At 47.5% G+C, this 23,295-nt stretch overlaps 2 protein-coding genes across 3 annotated transcripts; both read right to left on the bottom strand.

Moving 5' to 3' along the window:
* Nucleotides 1–3,157: 3,157 nt before the first annotated feature.
* B4galt7 (beta-1,4-galactosyltransferase 7) lies at nucleotides 3,158–13,107 on the bottom strand. 2 transcript variants are annotated; one of them, XM_046468070.2, is made up of 6 exons: nucleotides 12,963–13,107; nucleotides 9,140–9,502; nucleotides 6,292–6,517; nucleotides 5,126–5,209; nucleotides 4,697–4,801; nucleotides 3,158–4,031 (listed from the first exon to the last, which is right to left on the bottom strand). In XM_046468070.2, the coding sequence occupies exons 1-6, from the start codon at nucleotides 13,010–13,012 to the stop codon at nucleotides 3,876–3,878; spliced, it is 984 nt and encodes a 327-aa protein (XP_046324026.1). In that variant the 5' UTR covers nucleotides 13,013–13,107; the 3' UTR covers nucleotides 3,158–3,875. The 2 variants fall into 2 exon arrangements, with proteins under 2 accessions (XP_046324026.1, XP_058442621.1); XM_058586638.1 differs by lacking the exon at nucleotides 12,963–13,107 and adding an exon at nucleotides 11,165–12,009.
* A 4,806-nt stretch (nucleotides 13,108–17,913) lies between these two features.
* Tmed9 (transmembrane p24 trafficking protein 9) lies at nucleotides 17,914–22,752 on the bottom strand. Its single transcript, XM_046468106.2, has 5 exons — nucleotides 22,537–22,752; nucleotides 22,266–22,366; nucleotides 21,425–21,550; nucleotides 20,048–20,194; nucleotides 17,914–18,773 (listed from the first exon to the last, which is right to left on the bottom strand). Exons 1-5 carry the CDS (start codon nucleotides 22,718–22,720, stop codon nucleotides 18,624–18,626), a joined length of 708 nt encoding a protein of 235 aa, XP_046324062.1. The 5' UTR covers nucleotides 22,721–22,752; the 3' UTR covers nucleotides 17,914–18,623.
* Between the last annotated feature and the right edge of the window lie 543 nt (nucleotides 22,753–23,295).

Genomic DNA, 23,295 nt, shown 5'->3' with positions numbered 1-23,295 from the left:
CGACCTCAGCCTTCCAAGTAGCTGGGACTACAGGCACACCCCACCCCATCCAGTTTAGGGCATATTTTTAAGTTTAATTTTCTCTTCCCTGAGACAAGAAGGAATTTTTCTTGGCTCTTCACCATGAGCCCACACTTAGCCTCCACCCATTTGTCAAAGTTACTGTTTAAGTATTACTACTGGTTTGTGGCTCCAGAAACTTCTCTAGATAAGCTGCTTGTGGAGTGAATTTGCTTGTCTCTCTAAATTTCAGGGTGGCAGTTTGCCCTGTGAACTCATTTCTTGGATGGGTCCAAAATAAGTGATCACTTTTCAGTCTGTTGAGCTATTTTCTTGTTGTAATCATGGAAAAGATGACTTCCAAGTTCTGTACCTGTTGATGCTGGAACCAGAAATGGCTTTTCCCTTTGTTATTGTTGCTTTAAAAAAAATGCTCCCAAGGAATGAGGGCTGAGATGACAAAAAGGCTGTGTGCATGTATCCATCTGACTAAACAACCTGCAGGGCAGTGGACCCTCTGCGAAGAAAGACCCAGTGGTACAGCTGATCCTGGCCAGCCAACAGCTGGGGAATCAACAGCTCTACAGACTCTGGGGGCTGAGCAGACCTCCCCCACCACCCCTTGCTTCACTGCCTCCTTCTGGCTTCATCATGTCTCATTTTGGCCAGGCTCGTTTCTTAGACCCCATCCTACAGTTCACACTAGGTTCTGTCATGGAAGGATCTTTCTACAACATGGATCTAACCCTTGCCCTCAAACTCTCCCATTTGAAAACCCTGAGCCCCTTGAGTTAAGTGTAAGTTGCCTAATGTGGTGTTCACAGATCCTCAGGATTCACCCTAACTTTCCCTCTGCTGCCCACCTCCCCAACTCCTGCACAGTACTGGGGTGCCAGGAACACACTAAACTCTTTGCAAGTTCCTAAACCTAACAAGCTCTCTCCAGCCTCTGCCTTCCATATGCAAATTCCTCTGGAAATCTTTCCTGTTCTGACTGACTCTTATCCACCAGCAAGCCTTCCCTGAGTAGTCTGTACAACCCTCAGTCATGGTGCCACCTTTGGGTCCCACTGAAGTGCCATCAGGACTCTTCAGCTCTGAGGGCCCTTCCTATCAGTAAAATCCACAACTTCCTTGAGGTAGAGGAGTCATGGGACAGATACTCTGAATCTCCCTGTGGTCTGCTTTCTTCCCAGAGGTGAAGCCCTGAATGCTGGACCTCTCAGGCTGAGGAGGGTCTGCAGGGGAAGAAACCCCTGTGCATGGGCTCCTGCTGTGCAGGGAAAAGGGTGAAATCTCTTTCTGGAGGCAGATTCTAGAGATGTCCACAAGTTCACCACTTATCAGCTCTGTGACCCTAGGCAAGGTACTTTTTTGTCCTTATCATCTATAAAACAGGTTAATAAATAGGACCTAGCTTAGAGGCCTCAGTGAAATAATGCAATATATTTTGTATGTGATGAATGCTCAAAAAGTAATAGTATTATTATAATACCCATGTTGGCCAACTACGTCCTACTGCATTGCACCCACACCCCAGCCAGCAAGGCAGGGTCACTAGTTGATTCCACTCCAGAAAACAGGCCAACAAGGTGCTGAGGAAGACAGAGCCATCTCTCCTTGGTTCACTACAACTTGGCCCTCTCCCCATCTGGAGAGTGCTGGAGGCCTAGGATGGGAAGTGAGGGAAGGCTGCAGATTTGGGCCACATCAGACCTGGCCTGGGGGGCTAATGGCAGCAGCCACGGGGGAGTGTAGAGGTGCAGGATTGGAGGTGTGTACTTTCTTTTTTTTTTTTGTTACCAAGGATTGAACCCAGGGACATTTAACCACTGAGCCACATCCTCAGCCCTTTTTAAATATTTTATTTAGAGGCAGTGTCTTGCTAAGTTGCTAGGGCCTCACTAAGTTGCTAAGGCTTTTGAACTTGTGATCCTCCTGCCTCAGCCTCCCAAGCCACTGGGATTACAGGTGTGTGCTACCACACCTGCTGGGGATGTGTGCTGTTGACTGATCCCACAAGGTGAAGGCATCTTTTTGTTCTTTCTGCTCATTCCACTCCTCCAGTGCAAGTGGAAAGGAAGGCCTCCCCAAATTGGGAGCTGGGGGCTTTGATATCACATTCGTTCCCACTAATTCCATGAGCCACGTGTCACTGCCTATGTTATATACAAGTCCAAGATGAGGGATGCTGGGATACTGGGGCACACAGCACCTCATCCCTAACTTCGTGCTTGCCCTGGAGTCCAGGCCTGTTTGCTCAATACAGTAGGTGAGGCCGAATCACTGGACAATATCAGTCTAGCATCACAGCTCTGAGCTAGGTCTCAGAACCTCAAGCTCTACTCCAAACACCTCTGCTTAAATCTCTCAACTTACATACAGGTTGTATGGTACGTAATCCATACAACTGCACCCAACACCCCTGACATCATCCTCAGAGGAGGAGTCTTTTTTGATCAGCACTGTTGATTCTACCTTTTTCAACTCTGGGACCTCAATCTGTTCTGCAGCACTTGACATGTCCCAATGTTACACAAACCAATGTTAACGGTTCCAAGTCTCTCATTTGTGCCCCAAATTTTTGGTGGTCAAATGTTTGGAATGAACAATTTACCTTGCAAGGCCCTTCATACCCACCTTGTGGCACCAGGCTTCCCTCCAAATGCTTCCTCCCAGGTCACTCCACAATTCCAGTCCCCAATTCCATATCCCCCGGCTCCTATCTTCATCTCTCCTTGTCAATGATCCTTGGAGACTGCTGGAAATTTCCCTTCATGCTATGAACACTGCAGGGATCATTCCACTCCCCACCTTCTTCCTCCCAACTCAGAATCATGATCCTCCCACCTTCAAGCTTCAACCTGAGACACCACTCCCTGATCCTGTCTACCTTAAGTCCAGTCCTGTGGTTCTACTTCTTTAGTTGCTCTTTCTCTGTGAGACAGAATAAAGCACCCTCCCAGAGTCAGAGCCCAACCAGATGGAGCCTGGAGGTGGGTGAAAGTGCCCAGATGGGCATCAAGGAAGCAGCCCAAAAGCCTAGAGGTAAGGGTGGCACAAGAAACTCATGCCTTCTGCTTTTCTTCTCACCTGGACCTGCCACCCCCAACCCCTACCCCAATTTCTTGCCAGCAATTCCTCGACAACTGAGAGGTGTCATCTTTTGCTTCTTTCCCTTCCCCTCAGCCAAAGGTGACAAACCAGTGGTCCACAACACATTTTGTTTGGCCTGTCACACGTTTTGCAAGTTTCAATTAGCTGTTATCATTTAAAAATCAGGAGATTTCGCTTAAGAGTCCAGCATTCTAGGTTCTTTTGAAAAATCAGAGTATCTGTTTGCAGCAGGCCCACATTCCTGCATGGTGACAACCAGTGGGAGCTGGTATCCATTGTTGCTTTCTGTGTGCTTGTGCTCTGGTTTCTGAAGTTCTAAGCCTCCCAATCACAATTACCATCTACATCAGCTGCTTGGCTTCTAAATTGTATCTCTGCAGGAGGCAGTCCAGCAGGAAGGAACAAACTCAAGGCTGATTAGAGGTTGTCCTGTACAACCCTCCCACTGCCCACAGGCCTCAGCACATGAAGGAGGCAGAGCAGGGTTAGCAGAGAGGCAGGGTGGAGAGTCCCAGTTGGGAGCCACTTTTTAGTCTCTCTCTGATCACTGTTTATTGCAGCAGCATCCAGGCTCTGCATTTGTCCTCTCCTGGTGCAGGCCTGCCTCTGGGGGTAGCTGCTACAAACACAGAGCTTGCTGCCTGTTTCTTCAGGCCACTCCACATCTCATCGGAACTGGGCCCGAGGCCTGAGGTTTTGTCCTGAGCCTGAGTAGCAATGTGGCCAGTAGGCATGTGCTTCCTTAGTATCTAGCCAACTCAGCCAAATGTACACCAGGGGGTAGCCGTCTTGTCACAGTCCAACATGATGTTGAGCACAGTACAGGGGGCCCCACCCACAGACAGGGCTGTGCGGGAATCCACGCGGTACTTCACAGTGTTCAGGCCTCCCTCCCGGTCCACCTTGAATTGCTCCTGGAAAGGAAAGGAGAAAAGGGCTCAGATTCAGGGCTTCATGAGTGATAGCTGTCCATGATCTCACAGAGCCTCAATAATAAAGATCCTGTGATTCCCAGTAAGACAGGTTCAGAAAGTGAGCTCTCTTACTCACAGCTATACCCTGGGACTTTTCTATTGGATGATTATGCCTCTGAGGGAAGAGGCTGTGTGAGGAACAGGGATTCTGGCATACCACCCCCCTCCCCTTTTTTTTTTCTTTTTTATACTAAGGATTGAACCCAGGGTACTTTACCACTGATTTACATCTCCAACCCTTTGTATTATTTTGAGCTAGGACATCACTAAGTTGCTGAGACTGGCCTCAAACTTATGATCCTTCTGCTACAGCCTCCTCAATCTGGGATTACAGGGGTGCACTACTGAACTCAGCAGATTCCAGTATCTTCAGCTAAGCCTCCCCCAACCCCTAGCCTACATGAATGGATAGGCAGCCCAGTGTCCAGGATGCTCATGGCAGCTACCAGGGCAGGACACGGTTGTAAGCAGAATGTCCACCGACTGACTGGGCCAAGCAGGGGAGGATAGGCCATTGGGGCCCAAGCAGAACTTGGTGAAATGCTTGGGCCTGTTGGCTCCCCACATTACTACTTATCTGTCCTGATGAGGAGACTAGTCAGCACCTGTTTTTGAGCCGCAATGCGCTTCTGGTCCCTCTTCCGCCAGGCTGGGTCATGCAGGTGGTGAAATGTTTTGTATCCAGTTGTGATTCCTGAGGGGCGGAAAAGCTAAGGAGACCAAAGGAAGTGGGGGTCAGGCCACTCCTCCTGGAGCCTTGACCCTCCCCACTAGTTCCTCTGGATTCCTACTGCCTGCCAGGAGGCCACAGGCAGGGGCTTGTATTCCTATTTCGCAGGAGAGGAGACTGAGGTACAGAGGACAAAGGACTGATAAAATGACCACTGCGACTCAGGGCAGGCATCAGAACTGGGGGTAGGGAGGGCAGTGTGTGTGGAATCTCCAAACTGCAGGAACTCCCCTCAGAAAGAAAAGGAAACCTTAGGGCAGCCACAGTAGCTGAGGAGGTGGCAGGGCCCTGGAGGAAGTCTTACCTGGAGCCCAGCTCCTTTGATGCGCCGGTAGAATTCATCATCCTCGCGGCCCCAGCCCCAGAAGCGGTTGGACATCCCGTTGCACTGACACAGAGACAGGGAGCATCTGTCACCTGCTGCCTCCTTCCAGGGGTATACTTTGGTTCCCTACCACTTAGAAAAACCCCAGCCCAAGCCTAAGAAGCCAGGCTCCCCCTTCCTCTTCCTCCCCTGACTGTTCTGAATGAACACCAGGGCTTCCAGGTCCCTCCACCCCTGTGGTATTGGGAGGGTGGAAAGGAGGAGTCAGTACATTCCAGTCCCTGTAACATTCTAAAAGGGCCCTGAACTTGTGTGATGAGAAGGTTAGTCTCAAAAATGTCTTACTAGCCAGAGGAGACACCTCTGGGAGGTTGCTGATGGGCAGAGATGCCAGCTTGTACTGATTTCTGCAATTCCCTCCTACTCTCGTTTCTCCTGAAATGGCTCTGACCTAATCTCTTCCTCTGTGTGAGAGGGACAGTTGGGGTCTGTGATTACACCTATTTTTTGCATTTGGCTCAGGGGCATAAAGTTGGCTTTGTCCATGGCTTAAAGACAAGACTGGGAGCCCTAGCCCCAAGCCACTCAGTTCTTCTCACCCATCTGTGCCCCCAACCACAGTGACAGACTCAGGAACAGACTAATCAAAAGCCAGTGAGGTTGTGCTTGGGGACTCTTATCTGGGCTTTTCGGGAAGGAGCAGGTCCATCTCCCACGAGCTTGGGTCCTAAAGGAACACTGGTTGCAGCTACAACAACCTCCTTGCAGAACTGCACTCTAATGCCTGAAAGGCAAAGCTGAGAGAGAAAGACACAGAGTCCCAGTGACTGGCTGAGAGGTGGGCAAAATGCACCTGAAGACAGACCCTCACCCACCCCCACTTTTCAAACGCGAGAGCCAGCACATCCCCAGTTTACTGAAGTCAGATGGCGTGGGGGTTTCTGTTGCTACAGCAAAGCCCTCGCTCTCCACTAGCTGACTTGCTCATTCCTCATCCTCTCTCATGTCTCTGGCTACTGCTGAGTCCCCTGCTAGGCCTGTGCAGGTCTCCATCTGCTGGGCCCAGGAGGCTGCTCTGTCCTGCCAACTGCTTCCACCCCAGGGTGGGGCGAGTTCTAAGCAAAGCAGGCTGGGCCAGGCCTCACCAGCTGGTAGTGCTGCTTGGAGAGCAACAGGATGCCGCCCACGTAGGTCTTGTAGTGGTACAGTGGGTGGAGCTCCGGCGAGGCCACATGGAAGGGCCCCGCCTCAGGGAAGCCATAGTCCAGCTCCTCGTTGAGAGGGAGCAGGTCCACATCATGCATGGCAATGTAGTCTGTGCTGTTGCTGCTCTCCAGGAAGCCCACGTTGATGAGTGCTGCTCGGTTGAACCTGTGTAGGGAGGTTGAGGCTGGGCAAGGGACAGCAGGCTTGCGTACCACCTGGTCCTGCCCCCAGCTCTGCATGAAAGCCTCTTCCCCACACACACCCCACCCCAGGGGGGCCTCTGCTACCCTCAGCCCTGCACTGACTTCACTACATGGGGCTGAACCCCCCATTTGGGGCACAAGTGTTTACTGAGCACCTGCAGTGTGCTAAAACTGCTCAAAACCGTACTGGAAGATACAGCAGTGAGAAAATAAAGCCCCCTCTTAAGAGCTGACAATCCAGTGGGAGGAAACCAAGAAGTATATACATAAGGAGGCAGACAGAGATAAGACCTGTGGGAAGAGTCAAGCAGGGTGAGGAGGATGAAACTTGCTGGGTGAAGGGGCAGGGACAGTTATTCTCTTAGGGCTGTTGGGGAGGGCCAGGGTGACCAGGCAACATTTGAGTAAAAACCTAAAGGTCTGAGAAAATGAGCCATATGAAAGCTGGGGGAACAGGACTCCAAGGAAAGGAGAAAGTAACTTCCAAGGCCAGAGGCAAGAGCAGACACCAATGTGGGCAGAATGAAGTTGGAAAAGGGATGAAGCAGGGGTTGATGGGGATGGGGCCTACAGGTTACTCAAGGACTGGGGCATCGACATTGGTGAGATGGGGAGCTACTAGAGGTCTTGGAGCAGAGGTGTGAAGAGCTGTGACTTGTTTTAGCGGGATCATTACAGTCAGCGTATTGGGAAGAGACTGTAAGAGCAGTGCAGAGGAAGGCAGACCAGACGGGAAGCAAGAGGTGATGAAGGTGGCTTTGCTTGAAGGGAGCAGAGGAGGTGGTGAGGTGCATTTTTGATGGATTGAATGCTATGTGATTAAGAAAAAGTAGGTGAGCATGACTCCAAGGCTTTTTCACTTGAGCAGTTAGAGCACTGAGTTTCCATTTCCTGAAAAGGGGAAGAGGCAGGGGCAACAGGTCTGGGATGTATAATCAGGAACTCAGTTGTGATTATGTTAAGTTCAAACTGCCTCTGAGTCAGCAATTGGAGAGGGAGCATAAGTGTCTGGATGTGGGAGTTTGAAGTTCAGGGGAAAAGTCTGGAGTCTAGGCTGGGAATGCAGATTTCAGAGTCAGCAGGAATTTAATGCTATAAGACTGAATGAGATCCTCAGGGAGAGACTGTAGCAAGGAGAGCAAGAAGATCCAAGCACTGATTCCCAAGGAATACTGCTGGTGAGGCATCACAGAAATGAGGAAGAACTGGCAAAGAAGATAAGTAAGGTTCACCGGCAGGGACAGAGGAGAATCAGAGAGCACTGTCCCAGAAGTCAAGCAGAGGCATATGAAGAAGGAAAAAATAATTCACTTGGCAGATGCTGCTGGGTCACAGGACAAAGGCTTGGGATTAATGAAGTGGAGGTCATTGGTGATTTCAAGGAGGGCAGTTTCAGTGTCACAATGGAGGTGTCTAAGTGAAACAGGTTCAAAGGAAAATGAGGAAAGAGAAGGGGAAGGAGTTCTGTTACAAAGGAGAGCAGAGAAGTAGGGTAACAGCTGTAGGGGATGTGGGATGAAGGGACTCTCTTTTTCCCTCTTTTCCTTTTAGAGAGGAGCTATCTTAGTATGTGTGCATGCTGGTGTGAATGTTCCAAGAGAGAAGAAAAACTGATTATGCAGGAGAAAAAGGGGCCATCCACTGGAGTGTTGTCCTCAAGTGGGAGGAAGAAGAGGGACCCGGTATTACAGTGGGAGAGCTGGCCCCACAGAGGACTGTGACAGTCATCCCAAGTAATAGGCAGGAAGCTGGAAGATGAGTGGAGGTGGCCAGAACAGAAAAGGTCTCTTTCAATTATTCCCATTTTCTCAAACTGGAAGAAAATTCATCAGCCAAGAGTGAGGATGAGGAAGGAGTAAGAAAAGGAGTTTTGGAAGGCTGCCATGGATGGACTGCAAGAATGCAAGGCTTCCAGAAGGACACAAGGACTTCTTGTTAGGAAGATGAGCAGCATGGCCATGCATGTCACTGTTTAGGGGCTAGATATTAAGGGTGGACATGAGGGAGGATTGGATAAGAGAAAGTAGAGACAAGGAGAGTGGGCAGTGAAAAGGTAGAAATATCTATGAATTCATGGGGTGGGTGGGGTCCAGGAATCACTGGAGTTCGTCTTACAGTGGGAGTAAGTTGAAAGGAAATGAGGTAGGGGTTGGAATGTGAGATGCATGGATGGTGGTCATGGAGGGGAGAAGGCTGGATAAGGTCAAGAATTTTAGGATAAGGATAGTCTGTGAGAAATGGAGGGATCCTCCCTTTCCATAATTCCCCTAGCCTATCACCAGCAAGTCCTGTCTGCACTTCCTCCACATCACTTCTCTACCCCCTTGTACCATACTGGCCAAGCTATCATCACCTCTGATGACTGGTATACAGCTGCTTCTCTTGTCATACAGCCACAGTGATCTTTCCAAAATGGAAAGTAGATCAAAGCCCACCCCAAAGAATCCTGCCACACCCAATAATGGGGGTCCATCAGCTCCCATCCTCTACCCCTAACCCCAATGGATTAGGAATGAGTCCTGAGAGGCCTGGGCAAGGGGAAGCACCAGGTGATGGGGAACTGTGTCAGGAGGGGGATTCCTACCTGAAATGATCCACCTGGTTGAGCACATAGATATGGTGCTGGATCTTTTTCCTGCTCAGGAAGCGGTGCATGTGGGGCACAAAGACCAGGAGCTCTTCAAAGCGTTCACGGAAGGGTACCAGCACTGCCAGGCGGTGGGGGCCCCATGACGCATCTTCTTCCCAGTGTTCAGGGGGCATCTCTGGAGGACAGGCCCGGGATGGACCCGGGGTCTCCTGCCCTTGTCCTCTGGCTGCCCGAGCCACATCACCAGAGCAGCTGAGCTGCAGCCAGAGTAGGGAGAAGAAGCCCAATAAGAGACAGGCAACGAAGAGGTGGAAGACGGAGCATTTCCTGGGGAGGCCGCTGGGGAGCAACCTAGACCTGGGACAAGAGCAGGGATGAGGTCAGAAGGGCAGGGCCAACATGGGGCCCTCTGACATACCCTTTTTCTGGCCTCCCCATGCACAGGGCACACATTCCAAGCACCTGGGAATTAGTACAGAAGCAACTTAAATGTTTTGCTCATGGTAGTACGACACATCAGAATCTGCTTAACTCTCTAGGACCAGTTTCTGCCACCCAACCTCTGGGACACTCTCCAACCACTCCTAAGTCACAAAGTTGCCTCAGTTCCTCAATGCTTTTCTGCTCTGTGAGTGAATCCCAGTCAGACCATGAGCTTAAGGGCAGGGACAGGAATCCCTGCCTCTCTTATATGCCCTTTCAGGACAGTGGTTTGATGTCATAAGCCAATGGCAAGAGTCCCACTTAAGAGATGCAACCCACTGCCTTCCAAACCTGGTCCCCTGTACATTCACCCCAGGAGAAACCCTGGCTTTGTCCTGTTTCTTGAGCTAACCAGAAAGTCCCCCAAGATAGCAATGTATGCTGGCATGAATCCCATGTGAAACAACCAATATTTACTCTAGTAAGATCAGACCTTCCCCTAAAGCAATACAAGGCCCAAATGGACAGTGGCAGTTCACTGGGTGAGTCTCAAATCTTCAGTCCCAGTGTCAGCCCATGAAACAAGAGAGACAGAGAGGGAAAGAAAGATTAGGATTGGGTGCACTCAGGCTCATTTCAGAAACTGGACAAACAGCTGAATATCTTAGACACTGGATAATGCTGGAAGACTGTCCTTTAGGTTAGGAGGTATAAAAAAAAAAGTTGAATTCACTTGATTCCTTTATTCTTCCTCTGAAATATCCTGAGGATGCTAGGAAAGGAACCGAGAAATCCAAGAAAGAAGCTGCTTCTATAATTCCTGTGGCCTCCACTCCAATATCTACAATGGGATCTGCTTTATAACCTAAGAATCAGGAATTAGCTACCAGGCCTTGTAAAGTCTACCTTGTGATCCTTCTCACCTATCTGGTCCTTGTCCTGCTCAGGTCACTTCAATTTTATGGATGATCTTCCTTTATTCACAAGATAAAAGACAAACTGCTTGGCCTAACAGAAAAGCCCTCTCACAGTCAAAGCCTTTTGTGAATCAATCCAACCTTCAGTTGCTCCCAACCATTCACTCTCACCCTGGATAACTTAGGGTCTCTCCATTGCTCACATTCCTTTCTGCTCCAGACTTTCCTCACCCCACCGTTCCTCCTACCTGACATGCCCTTCTTCATTTATCTATCTAGAAGTCCCAAGCTGATTCTTCAAGGACAAACTCCAACATAGCCACCTACCATCTTACCCCCACCCTATAAGGTTCCCTCTTTTGTCTTCCCATGCCATCTAGTACTTCTGTTTAAAGCACTCACTTGTAATGACTTGAGACCCTACTTGTCAAACCAGGTTAGGATTCATATCTGTGGACCCAACACAGGTCAGAGAGCAAAGGTTTGCTATTTGAGTTAAAGGAAGGGATAGAGCAGTTCTGGCATGCTTTAAGTCACACACCAGAGCTAGACCAATGCCTACCTTTCTCTAGAGGCAAAATTGCCAACCTGGAAGCCAGCAGCCCTGAAGCCAGGCCCAGGTCCCACATGCAGCTGAGAGATGGACCAGTTGGACATCCTCACAGGGCTTCTGACTTACCCACCATTGTCCTGCGGAGGTAGTTTCCGCTGGGGAGGAACAGAGCCCAGTCTTGCAAGTGGCCTGAGAAGGCTGGAATCTCTACAGATTCTCTCTTGCCCTCTGGGCTTTCTCTGGGGGCGAGGTGGAGTCTGGGAAGGCAGACTTGGGATAGTATCCCTCCTTTTGGAGAAGAAGCAGTGACCATTACCCAGGCGTATGTCATAGATTGGGCATTCCACACACTTTCCCATGCTGTTTCTTCTATCCAGCTTGCTCATTCTACCAGGATCACATTCTCGTGGTGCTTTCCTCCTGTGTTCTAAGGGCCCAAACTACTAGCAACTAAATTGAGCCCAGAATCCCATATCCTCAGAGCAATGGAAACCCAAAGTCATTGCTGATGCCACCTGGTGGCAAGATCCAGAACTGCAATCCCAGATGCTTCCCAGGCCCAGACCACTCTGGCTCTGATGAGCAATTCAGATGACACTTTGTCTCCATCAGTCATTGCCCAAGACTAAGAGATGACTTCAAACTCAACACTCAATTGCTACACTATCCTAAATTTGCTGCATGGATCCTTACACTCCTGTGTCAAAAGCACAGACTGTATCAGGAAACTGTGGGGGAGGGGGTTAGACACAGTTATAGAAAGGAATCCAGAAATGGAAATACTCCTTCTTTCCTTTTCCTTTCTTCTCTCCTACAAACGTTGGTGGTCAATATTTGAATACTCAGCTGCTCTAACTACAGCACCTCAAAAGTGAAAGGTAACTAGAACTGTTATCCTCACTGTGTAAGGCATAGTAACAAGGGTTTTACACATATGATCTTTAATCCTCCTACAGTAGATATTATGATCCCCATTTCAGAGATGGAAGACTAAATCAGGAAGATTAAGTGATCTGTTTCTGGTCACCTGTCTACTAAACAGGGTTCCAGCTCAGGTCTGACTCCATAGGCCATGCCTTCTATTATATTCCTATTCATTTCAGCACCAAGTTTGGGGAAAAAAAGAAAAGAACCTTGGCCACTAAATTCTAGAGTCTTATGGCACCTAACAAATTTAAGACAGAAAGGGAATGAAGTATCACTCACTGTGCAAAGATCCACTAGCATGTGTTCTGGAGGGGATCTCAAGCCTGAACTGTGGACATCCCCACAAAATGTAGGCAGTCAAATGGCTCTCTCCATTCTGCTTAATGGGAAACATCATTAGCTAAGATCTGGGACACGCTCACACCTAACACTTGGAGCAGGCCCCATGCAAGTATAGCTGCACAGGAAATGAACTAACGGTTGTGTGAGAAGTGTCTAGTACAAGCCAGGCAGTGGCCAACCAGGCAGTGCATACGAAGCTTCTGTCTGGTATGTTCTTCTGGGCAAAGTATGGGGAAGCACGAAGAAAAGAGGGTAGGGCCTGAAGCTATGGGGCTGTAATAGGGGTGGCAAGACCAAAGAAACGGATTAAGGTCCTAGGAGGCCAAGAAAAACAAAGAGACTGAGATCCACTACAAGAAGTCCACCGAGTCTGAGACGCACACGAACTGGGAGATGGGCCAGTGGAGAAAAACACGAAAAGACATGAGAGACTCTCAAGGAGGGAAACAAATTCACAAAGGGAGGTCAATGAAGAAAGACAGTGGGAGAGTCAGCGACAGAGGGAAAGAGAGAGACCCATTGGGAGAGCCACAGACCCTCAGAGACAGCCGCAGAGAACTAGACCTGATGGCCTCAGCCCCCTAGATTCCGCGGGGTGGCCCGGAAAGGGGTAGCACCCGGCAGGACGCGGCCCGAGTCGGCCGCCGCCGCTCACCTGCCATCCTCCCAGGGCAGCTGCACCGCTTTCCTCCGGGAGGGGAACATCGTGTGGGGAGGCGGCTGCACATGGGGCTCGAGCTCGCAGCCCCGCGGACCCGGCCTCCGGGTCCTACGCGGCGCCTCCGCCTCCCGCCCCGCCCTCCCGCCTGCCCCGCCTCCCGGTCCGCCGGGTCCGACACTCCGGCCGCGCCGTCTGCTCTCCGGAGTCGCTGCCTCCAAGGTTCTGCTGGCAGAGAAACTGGGCGCTTCCGCCGTTGCGCTGGCAACTAGCTCCAGGAATCCCCTTGACGCCGGGAGAAACGGAGGCCCCAGAAGCCAAAACCCTACCCAACAAGTCACTGGTCTGGGACTGGATTTAGGCTCCAGACTTACAAACCGGCGCTTTAGGATAATGTGCATCTTCCTCTTCCCGAATATAGGCGTGGATTGTCGTGGCTCGTGTGCTGTCAGTCTAGGAGGTTAGGTTCTTCCGGCACACAAGGCCCAGCTCAGTATTCGGTGTTGGGTTATATCGGCTTCCCAAGTAGTAGTTAGGGACTGGATTCTGAATCGAGACTGAATATGTTTGAAACCCCTCTCTACCAATTCAGCTGTGCTTGGGGGCAAACCATAATCTCTTTGTGACTTTCCTCATCTGGGCATATAAAGGGTTCCTATTCTCTGTGGTGGTTGTAAGGGTTAAGAAGAAAATGCAATCCATTTGGTACAGCGGTGGGTATACAGTCAACGCTATGTAACTAATAGCTGTCATCCAGTAAAGGGGTACTTCGGTGCAGTTAAGAACTGAAAAAGGGAATGAGAGAATGTGGAATTAAGCTGTCTCCCCCACCCCTCCTACCTGGAAAAATAGAGCAGTAGAGTTGTGAGACTTATCTCTTCTGCTCTTCCAAGCAAACTGTTTCCTAATAAATAGCTAACATCTAATAAATTCTTAACTATATATGGTAGTTATTGCTATGAATTTTTTACTATTGGAATCTCATTCTGTTCTTGAGTAGGTATTCACTATCACCACTTAAAAGGTAAGGGAACTGAAGAACAGAGAACTAAATCAAGTAGTCTAGTTGCATAATCTATCCCCCCGCAACACACACACACACACCTGAAACACAATCTGTGATCTTAAGCACACTGCCTCAGAGAGAACTTTACTATGGGTAGGAAATTAATCATTCCCAGCAATACCTTTCCCTCTCAAATCCCAAGGCATACAATCCAACCTTCCCCATCCTGTGACTTTGCCAGAACACTGCATCCTACATCAGAACCTTGGCAAATTCAGCCTAGATTTGACTGACCTGCAGAGACCAGTTAAGGTCAATCAATGATGGAAGCAGGAATATGGAATTTATAGAGTCTGGACCCTCCTAAAGGGGACAGGAATCACTGCATCCTGCTAGTTATTGGCACATCAGGATGAAGTCCCATTAGTGTCAGGTTTCACTCTCAAGAAATAAATTTTATATAAAAATGTAAATAAACTAATTTTAAGATGTAACATCTAGTTATAAGTCAAGTTGATAATAAGTATCCTTGATATGCTGAAAATGACACTTCTTTGTAGTTTTCCTTTCAAAAACCTATAACCATCTTGGAGAATCAAATTTTCTTGGGTGCAGTAGTACTAATGTGGCATAATGAACCCCACTATTATGAATAATTAGAATGTATCAATAATTATAACTAGAGCCCAGCATGATGGTGCACACCTGTAATTCCAGATACTGGGGAAGACAAGAGGATCAAAAGTTCAAGTGCAGCTTGGGTAATTTAGTGAGACCCTATCTCAAAGTAAAAAAAAAAAAAAATTTTTTTTTTTTTTGGTATTGGGGATCGAACTCAGGGGCACTCGACTCCTAAGGCACATTCCCAGCCCCATTTTGTATTTTATTTAGAGACAGGGTCTCACTGAGTTGCTTAGCACCTCACTTTTTGCTGAAGCTGGCTTTGAACTTGGCAATCCTCCTGTCTCAGCCTCCCAAACCGCTGGGACTACAGGCTGCGCCAACACGCCCAGCCTCAAAGTAAAAATTTTAAAAAGGAATGAGAGCCAGGCATGGTGGCCAATGCCTATAATCCCAATGACTCCAGAGTTTAAGGCAAGGGGGTCACAAGTTTGAGGCCAGCCTCAGCAACTTGGTGAGACCTGTCTCAAAATACAAAAGACTTGGGGTGTGACTCAGTAGTAGAGGGCCTCTGGATCCAATCCCTGCCACCAAAAAACAAAATAAAGTGGGGGGAGGGGCAGAGACTGTAGCTCAATGTTGGAGAGCTTGCCTAGCACACATGAAGCCCTGGGTTTAAAAGAAAGGGAGGGAGGGAGGGAAGGAAGGAAGATATAACCCCATCTAATCATGAGAAAAATGGGATAAATCCATGTTGAGGGAAATTCTACAAAATACTTGACCTCCCCAAACTGTCAAGAAATGATCAAAAAACAAGTAATATCTGAGAAATTGTCAGTCAAGAGAAGTCTAAGGAGACTGGTGACTGAATGTGATGTAGAATTCTGGGTAGTTTCCTGGGACACAAAAAGAACATCAGGTAAGGAAATTTGCATGAGGCACAAACTTTAGTTTAAAATAATGCATCAATATTAGCTTATTAATTTTAACAAATGTACCATTCTAGTGCATGTTAATAGCAAGAACTATGTTCAGGTTTTTCTGTAATTCTGAAGCTGGAATTTATTTTTTAAATATTTTTTTAGTATAGATGGACATAGTAGCTTTATTTTTATTTATTTATTTTTATGTGGTGCTGAAGATCAAACCCAGGGCCTCACATATGCAAGGCAAGTGCTCTACCATTGAGCACTTTACTCTTTTTTTTAACTCAAAAAACTCAACACTAAAGAAAAACTCATCAAGGGCTGGGGTTGTGGCTCAGTGATAGAGCCCTTGCCTGGCATGTGTGAGGCACTGGGTTTGATCTTTAGGACCACATAAAAATAATAAACAAGCAAATAAATAAATAAATAAATGTATTGTGTCCATCTATAACTAAAAAATATTTCTTAAAAACAATCAATAAATGGACAAATGAACTGCAGACACTCCTCAAAAGAAATACAAATGACCAACACCTACAGAAAACTCTACAACATCTTTAACCATCCAGAAAATGCAAATCAAAACTACACTGAGATTCTATCTTACTCCAGTTAGGATAATCAAGAATACAGATAACAATAAATGCTGGCCAGGATGCAAAGGGAAATAAAAACTCTTATACACGTTTAGTGGGAATGTAAATTACTGTAGCCACGATGGAAATCGGTATAGTTTTCTCAGAAAGCTAGAAATGGAATTTCCCTATGATCCAACTATATCACTCCTTGGTATTTATCAAAACGAAGTCAGAGGGCTGAGGATATAGCTCAGTTGGTAGAGTGCTTGCTTCGAGTGCACAGGACCCTGGGTTCAATTCCCAGCACCACACACACACAGAATTAAAAGTCTGCATACTTGGGGCTGGGGTTGTGGCTCAGTGGCAAAGCACTTGCCTTGCACATGTGAGCACTGGGTTTGATCCTCAGCACCACATAAAAATAAATAAACAAAATAAAGAAATTGTGTCCCTCTATAACAACAACAACAACAAAAAGGTCTGCATACTTTACCATACACCCATTCTTTTGCAGGGGGCTGGGGATTGAACCCAGGGATCCTTAACCACTGAACCACATCCCCAGCCCTTTTTTATATTTTGAGACAGGGTCTCACTGAGTTGTTTAGAGCCTAGCTAGGTTGCTGATGCTGGCTTTGAACTTGAGATTCTCCTGCCTCAGCCTCCTGAGCCACTGGGATTACAGGCCTGTGCCACCATGTCTGGCTTCATATGCCCATGTTTATTGCAGCACAGTTCATAACAACCAAGTTATGGAATTAGCCTAGGTGTCCATCAACAGATGAATGGATAAAGAAAGTATACACAATGGAGTTTTATTCGATTATAAAAAATCAAAATTATCATTTGCAAGAAAATTTACCTAGCCTAGAGACCATGGCTTTGCTTTTTTTTTTTTTTTTTTTTGGTACTGGGGATTGAACCCAGGGGCGCTTTAGCAGTAAGCTATAACCCCAGCCCTTTTTGTTTTCTTATTTCAAGGCAGGATTCTACAAAGTTGCTGAGGCTGGCCTTAAAATTTAGATCCTCCTGCCTCAGCTGCCCAAGTCTAGTGGAATGATAGGTATATGCCACCACACCAAGCTGAAATAATGATTTTGAGCAAAATAAGCTGGACTCAAGGTACTGTGTATTTTCTCATATGTGGAAGCTAGATGGAGGAAAAATAGAAATAAAAAGGAATGTGGGGGGGGGGAGTGCCAAGAATGCGGACAGAGACCGCATTCAGACAGAGACCGGGTAAAGGAAGGGGGGTGGTGAGGGTGGGAGATTGGGAGAAGAGGTTGGGGAGTAGAATTGATCAAATTGTTTTATGTATATATAAGTATGCCACAATTAAACCTTCTATTATACAGAGAATATGCACCAATAAAAAAATTAAATGTGGAAGCCTAGATAACAACATGGGCTCAGATTTCATACTCCCAGTGGATTCAGTTAACCCCCAAACTTGTCTCCTCATTCCATCTTTTTCACACATTGGATTCACCTTCCTCAAATTTATCCTCAGGTGATTCTTCTACTTAGAACCTTGTTGGCAGATGAGAGATGTCCAAATCTCCTACTTGGGGATCAAGGCTCTTCCAGTTCAAATCCTTTCCTGCTTCCTCACAACCCAAGTGACAGACTCCATCCATCTCCACACTTGAACAAACCCAATTTCCCCTGCCACAGGAAGATATGGAAAGGTTGAAAAGAATAAAGTTCACAGCTGGGGATTCACCTTGGAATATGCTTTGTCCATTGGAAGAAATGACCTTTTCTGCATACTTTGCAGTGTCGTGTACACCAAGATTAACTTTACACTGGACAGGAAATCAATTTTTTCTTTTATTGGGAAACCAATGTAACAAACCTAGACTTGTTGAAAATGAAATCAGTAACTAAGATTCTGCAGGCCCTGTCCCCAACCAGCACCAAGGCCTCTGCTTGGCCTGACACTAGTTCCTCATGCCCCAGAAAGGGCAACCATGTGACAAAGCCAGAGTCAACCTCACAGCCAGTTCCTTGCAATGTAGCCCCCTCTACCCCACCCTCAATAATGCACACCCTGGATCAGCAGGCTCGGTCTAGGCCAAAGGAGAGAATTGACAAGGTTTCTGGGGCAAGAAGTCACAGTCACATCCCAGCCTGCTCAAAATCTCAACTTAGCAAAGGAAGACAAAAGGCTTGCCTGCCCACCCATTTCCCTCCCCCTATCTATCCCAGACAGCAGCCTCAGATCCCTGATCAGTAACACTGTGATTCTAAGGTGCCAATGGGTTTCCCAGTGGCTTTACCAACCCCTGATGATTACTGCAAAAGGTCCAGAGGCCAGGGGGAGGGGGCAGGCATGTGCCCCAACACCTGCTCAGTATTAGCCAGCCAAGCTGTTGCCTTTAGCTTGTACCTGGGGATATTTGCGGCCCCTCTCCCCTCCAGAACATCTACGGCTGAGAACCAGTCCTCCTGCCAGAGAGGAATCAGTTCCAGGAGGTCCTTTCCCCTCCCTCTTAAGAGGAAAGATAGCCTGTGAGGCATGGGACAGCTACACCAGCTTCTTGGCTTCAAAGAAGCTCTTGAGGTGCCTCATCTGCCAGACACCAATGGCCACGAGGATGAGGGTCTGCAAAATGGACCACCACAGCACCCGCTGGTTGGTGCTTTCACTGGTCTGCCTGAAGCGCTCCTCTCTCCACTGTGGGGGAAAAAAAAAAACAGCGAGTGTGAGTTGGCTGAGGTTGCTAGAATGGTTGGGGTTCTAGCCTGCAAGGATTACCCATGGCTTGCCTCCTCTGCCTAAGTTCCAGCCAAGTGCCTGCAAACAAAGAGACACTCTATCTGGGGATTCTTTACCTTCAGCAGTCAATGGCTTCAGTCAATACAATCATTTCTCCTAAGACTGTCTCTCTCTGTCAGGTATAGTCCTCACCTGGTCCTGGTGCTAGTCCTGGTCCTGCCCTGGTACTTGGAGAAGTAATAAGGTGGTGGTGGTATCACCCCATGGGATAGAGGTAGCCTGAATTACTAAGGAGTGGGCTTGCTCTAAGCCCTCTGTCCAGGTCTCTCACATTGCTCCTTGAAGATTTTGGGTACAAGTTACAAATTGGTGGCCTGCGGAGCTGGTTCTGGTCTTTATACATGTTTGGTTTGGCTCACACAGTGTTTTGCCAACATTTAAAACTAAGGAAAATTTGGGCTGGGGATGTGGCTCAAGTGGTAGCGTGCTCGCCTGGCATGCGTGCAGCCTGGGTTCAATCCTCAGTACCACATACAAAAATGTTGTGTCCACCGAAAACTAAAAAATAAATATCAAAAAATTCTCTCTCTCTCTCTCTCTAAAAAAAAAAAAACAAACCTAGATCTCTAGTTGCTCTTGAGAAAAAATGGAATATCTGAAAACTCAAGGCCCACATTTCTGCAAAGGGGCCTCTAGTTGTCACTGAACGTAGCTATTCCTATTAAGATGGGTCACCATCTACTACTCCTTATGGTCACAGATTTTTTCATGGTACATCTGGTTTCTGGTCACAAATGAACTTAAGGCTCTTGGTCCTAGGAGAACCTAGAGTCACTGAAACAGCACCCAAGGAGTTGTTATCAACTCTCATCCTGTCATTCTGTGAGAAACTGTGATTCAGTGCACTGATTTGACAGCCTCTTAAAGAGGTTATCCTCAGGGCTGGGGGTATAGCTCAGTGGTAGAGCTTGCCTAGCATATGTTAGGCACTGGGTTTGAGCTTCAGCACCACATAAAAATAAACAAATAAAATAAAGGTATTATGTCCATCTATAATTAAAAAAAATTTTTTAAGAGTCTATATTCTCAATCACAAGATGGATTTAGTAATACCCATCCCACCTTTTAGAACTGCAATGCAGCCAGCATAGGTAAGTTTCTTGAGAGTCTCATTGCCAGGCAACACCTGGCTGAGCCAGTGGGCACCCACCAGGCCTGGATGAAGCACTTACCCGCTGGTAGTTCTGCTCTTTCTGAATCTGCTCCACTTGTTCTACCAGCTGTCGCACACGCAGCTGTAACTCACTCAGCTTGTCTTTGGCAGCAATTTCTGCATAGTCGTTGGCATGTTCACCCACCTGAATGTCAAGATGAACTCTCTGGGGACAGACAAGGGAGAGAAAGGGAATCAGGCAGCACAGCTCCATCTTCCTGCCAGAGCCTGACAGCTGATCCCCTAACTTTCCTTCATTTGTTCATTTAACCAACAGACAGGCTTCTTCAGTGTCCAGCCCTATGGGCCTCTGGGTACACAAGTAAGAAAATTAAGCCAGGGCTGGTGCTCTAACCAAGGCATATACAGTCTGATCTCTGTATCTGTGGGTTCCCCATCCACAGATATAAACAACTGCAGATCAAAACTATTTTTAAAAAATTAGTCCAGGCATAGTGGTGCCTGCCTGTAATCCCAGCAGTTTGGAGGCTGAGGTAGGAGGATTGTAAGTTCAAAGCCAGCCTCAGCAACTTGGAAAGACACTTAGCAACTCAGCAAGACCCTGTCTCAAAATAAAATATAAAAAAGTGTTGAGCACATGGCTTAGTGGTTAAGCACCCCTGAATTCAATCCTCTGTACCAAAAAAAAAAAAAAAAAAAAAAGATTAAAAATAAAACATGTGGGCTGGGGATGTGGCTCAAGCAGTAGTGAGCTCGCCTGGCATGCGCGGGGCGCTGGGTTCAATCCTCAGCACCGCATAAAAATAAAATAAAGATGTTGTGTCCACCAAAAACTAAAAAAAAAAAAAGTATTAAAAAAAATTCTCTCTCTCTTTAAAAAAAGATAATAAAATAAAATATGTGCATAGTGAGTATGTACAAACTTGTACAGATTTTTTTGGGTCATTATTCTCCAAATAATACAGTATGACAACTATTTACAAAGTATTTACATTATATTAGGAATTATAATAATCTAGAGATGACTTCAAGGTAGGCATAAGTTTTATGAAAACACTACCCATTTTACCTAAGGGACTTGAACATCCAGGGATTTTAGTTTCCAAAAGGGGCCCTAGAACTGAAGGATGACTATACAAAAGGCCCAGTTACTGTGCCCATAATGTCCAATGGAAGCCCAGTATTATCAGGAGATGCAAAATGCAACATACTTATCCCTCACCTACAGTACCAAAAATTCCCAGTCGGAGGGCTGGGGTTGTGGCTCAGAGGTACAGTGCTCGCCTAGCATGCGTGAGGCACTGGGTTCGATCAGCACCACATAAAAATAAAGATTTATGTCCTCCACCAATAACTAAAAAAAAAAAAAAAAATTCCCAATCCTGACCAAAGGATAAAGGCTGAATGCTTTTGAGTCTCACATGAGTCCACTTACCAGCATGCCTCCAGCAAAGAGGGAGAACTTGGTGGAATTGGAGTGAAGACAAATCTGGTGTTCACCAGGGGTATGTGAGGTGAAAGTGAACCTTCCCTCGGAGCCATACTGACGGGCCAGGATGACCTGGAGAAAGAAGAGAGGCTTTAGTCAGTGTTATGGTAGGGATGACGCTGAAAGGAAATGGTGCTTAAAGCTATAAGTACCACAAAAGTTGACAAGCAGAGTCTTAAGGACCTCAAAAGATCCAAAGCTGCTCAGTAGCAATTGCCAAATGCTTGCGGAGAACTATTTGGGGCAGGGTTGAAGGGTCTGACATCAGTCTGGCAAGTGATGATTCTTGGCAAGGGCTTCCCTATACTCATAGCTAATGCCTTTTCAACCTTGTGAGATTTTTTTCTTCTCTTTTTAAATGAAAGGTGACCTAGGGTGACAGCAAGAGTTTTGTTTTTCTTTTTAATGTCCTTATTTGTCAAAATTAAAAGTTGCTGATTTTTTTTTTAAGTGCTCAGTTCTGTAACTAGATACTACAGTTTTAGGGTCAATAAAACTCACTGATTTTCATCATCGTAGTTAATTTACCCATCACACCTATAAAATAAGTGAATTTCCATTTCATAGACCAGGGAAATAACACAGAAGATAAGTGACTTGGCAGAGTCGTGCATCTGTCAGTAGGAAGTTGAAGGAGCGGCTAGGATCCCAGCAGCCCAAGTTTAGCCTGCAGAGAAAACCCAGGATTTCCCATAACTCTTTCCCATTTCAGCAGATCCGGAAACTAAGAGGGGCAGTACTAGAGCCTGCTTGGTGGAGGTCTCGCCGAGGTAAGGGGCCGGCTCACCTTGTCCTCTGGATCCTTCACCTCCACAAACATGCCAAGCCCCGGGGTGGCCGGCTGATACTCCTCGCGCTGCTTATCATACAGCTGTGTTCGGTAATTTCCTGGAGACAAGTGAGGCGAGCCCATGTCAGAAGAGCGCGAGATGGCACTGGGTCCGCGGCCGATAGGACACGGCAAAGCCAGCTCCTCCCAGCTCCCAAGAGCCGACAGTTCCACATCCCCCGCCCCAAGACCACGGTCACATCCCAAACTCTCCCCTTCATCCCCGCACCTATAACCATTGTCTCGTCCGGGATCTCCTCAATAAAGCACTTCTTCTCTGTCTCCCCGATGTGGAAGTAGAGCGTACTCCCGCGGGCCGCAAACCACAGCAGCAGTAGAAGGGTCCGCATCATGCTAACCAGCCCGGTTCCGGGTCGGATCCCAAAGACCCGCATGCCAACCTCCGCAACCATCTTGCCCCACCTGCCCGCGCAGGCGCAGCCTGCCGAGCCACGTAGCCCTGCTGCTGCCACCGCGGTGCCTGCCGGGACCACGAGTTCGGCAGAGTGGACTACAAGTCCCGAGATGCTCAGCGGCCTCGGCGCGGCAGCACCTGATTGGGGCATCGTTTCTACCTTGTAGCGAATTGGAACCCCCTAAATAGAAAGTTTCTTTCCTTTGATTCTCTTTAAGCAACTGGACGATTGGTGGTGATTGTTGGCATTCTACAGAGATGAAACCGCGTAAGATTGTTTGAGAACGCGGAACGAATTACGAGCAGAAGTAGGATTCGAACCGAGGATTCCTGACGTTCCTCAGCACAGCATCTGCCACTGTTTACCTCTATTTATTTCTTTGTAATGAAATTTTAGGGCCTGGATATGTACCTCAGTGGCAGAGTGCATACCTACCATGCATGAGGCCTTGGGTCCAGCCCCAGCACCAGGGGTGGTGGATGGGGGACGGGGTGGGGGGACAGGACGGGACGAGACTTTCTTAAAAATGGCAGAAACAATGTACGAATTCTCAAAAAAGAAAAAAGCCCACC

This window comes from Marmota monax, unplaced genomic scaffold (assembly GCF_021218885.2).
Source record: "Marmota monax isolate L192 unplaced genomic scaffold, Marmota_monax_Labrador192_F-V1.1 WCK01_AAM20220418_F8-fsc00196, whole genome shotgun sequence".
Taxonomy (NCBI): Eukaryota; Metazoa; Chordata; class Mammalia; order Rodentia; family Sciuridae; genus Marmota; species Marmota monax.
Note: the sequence above shows the minus strand (reverse complement) of the source record. Positions and strands in the feature narration are given on the sequence as shown.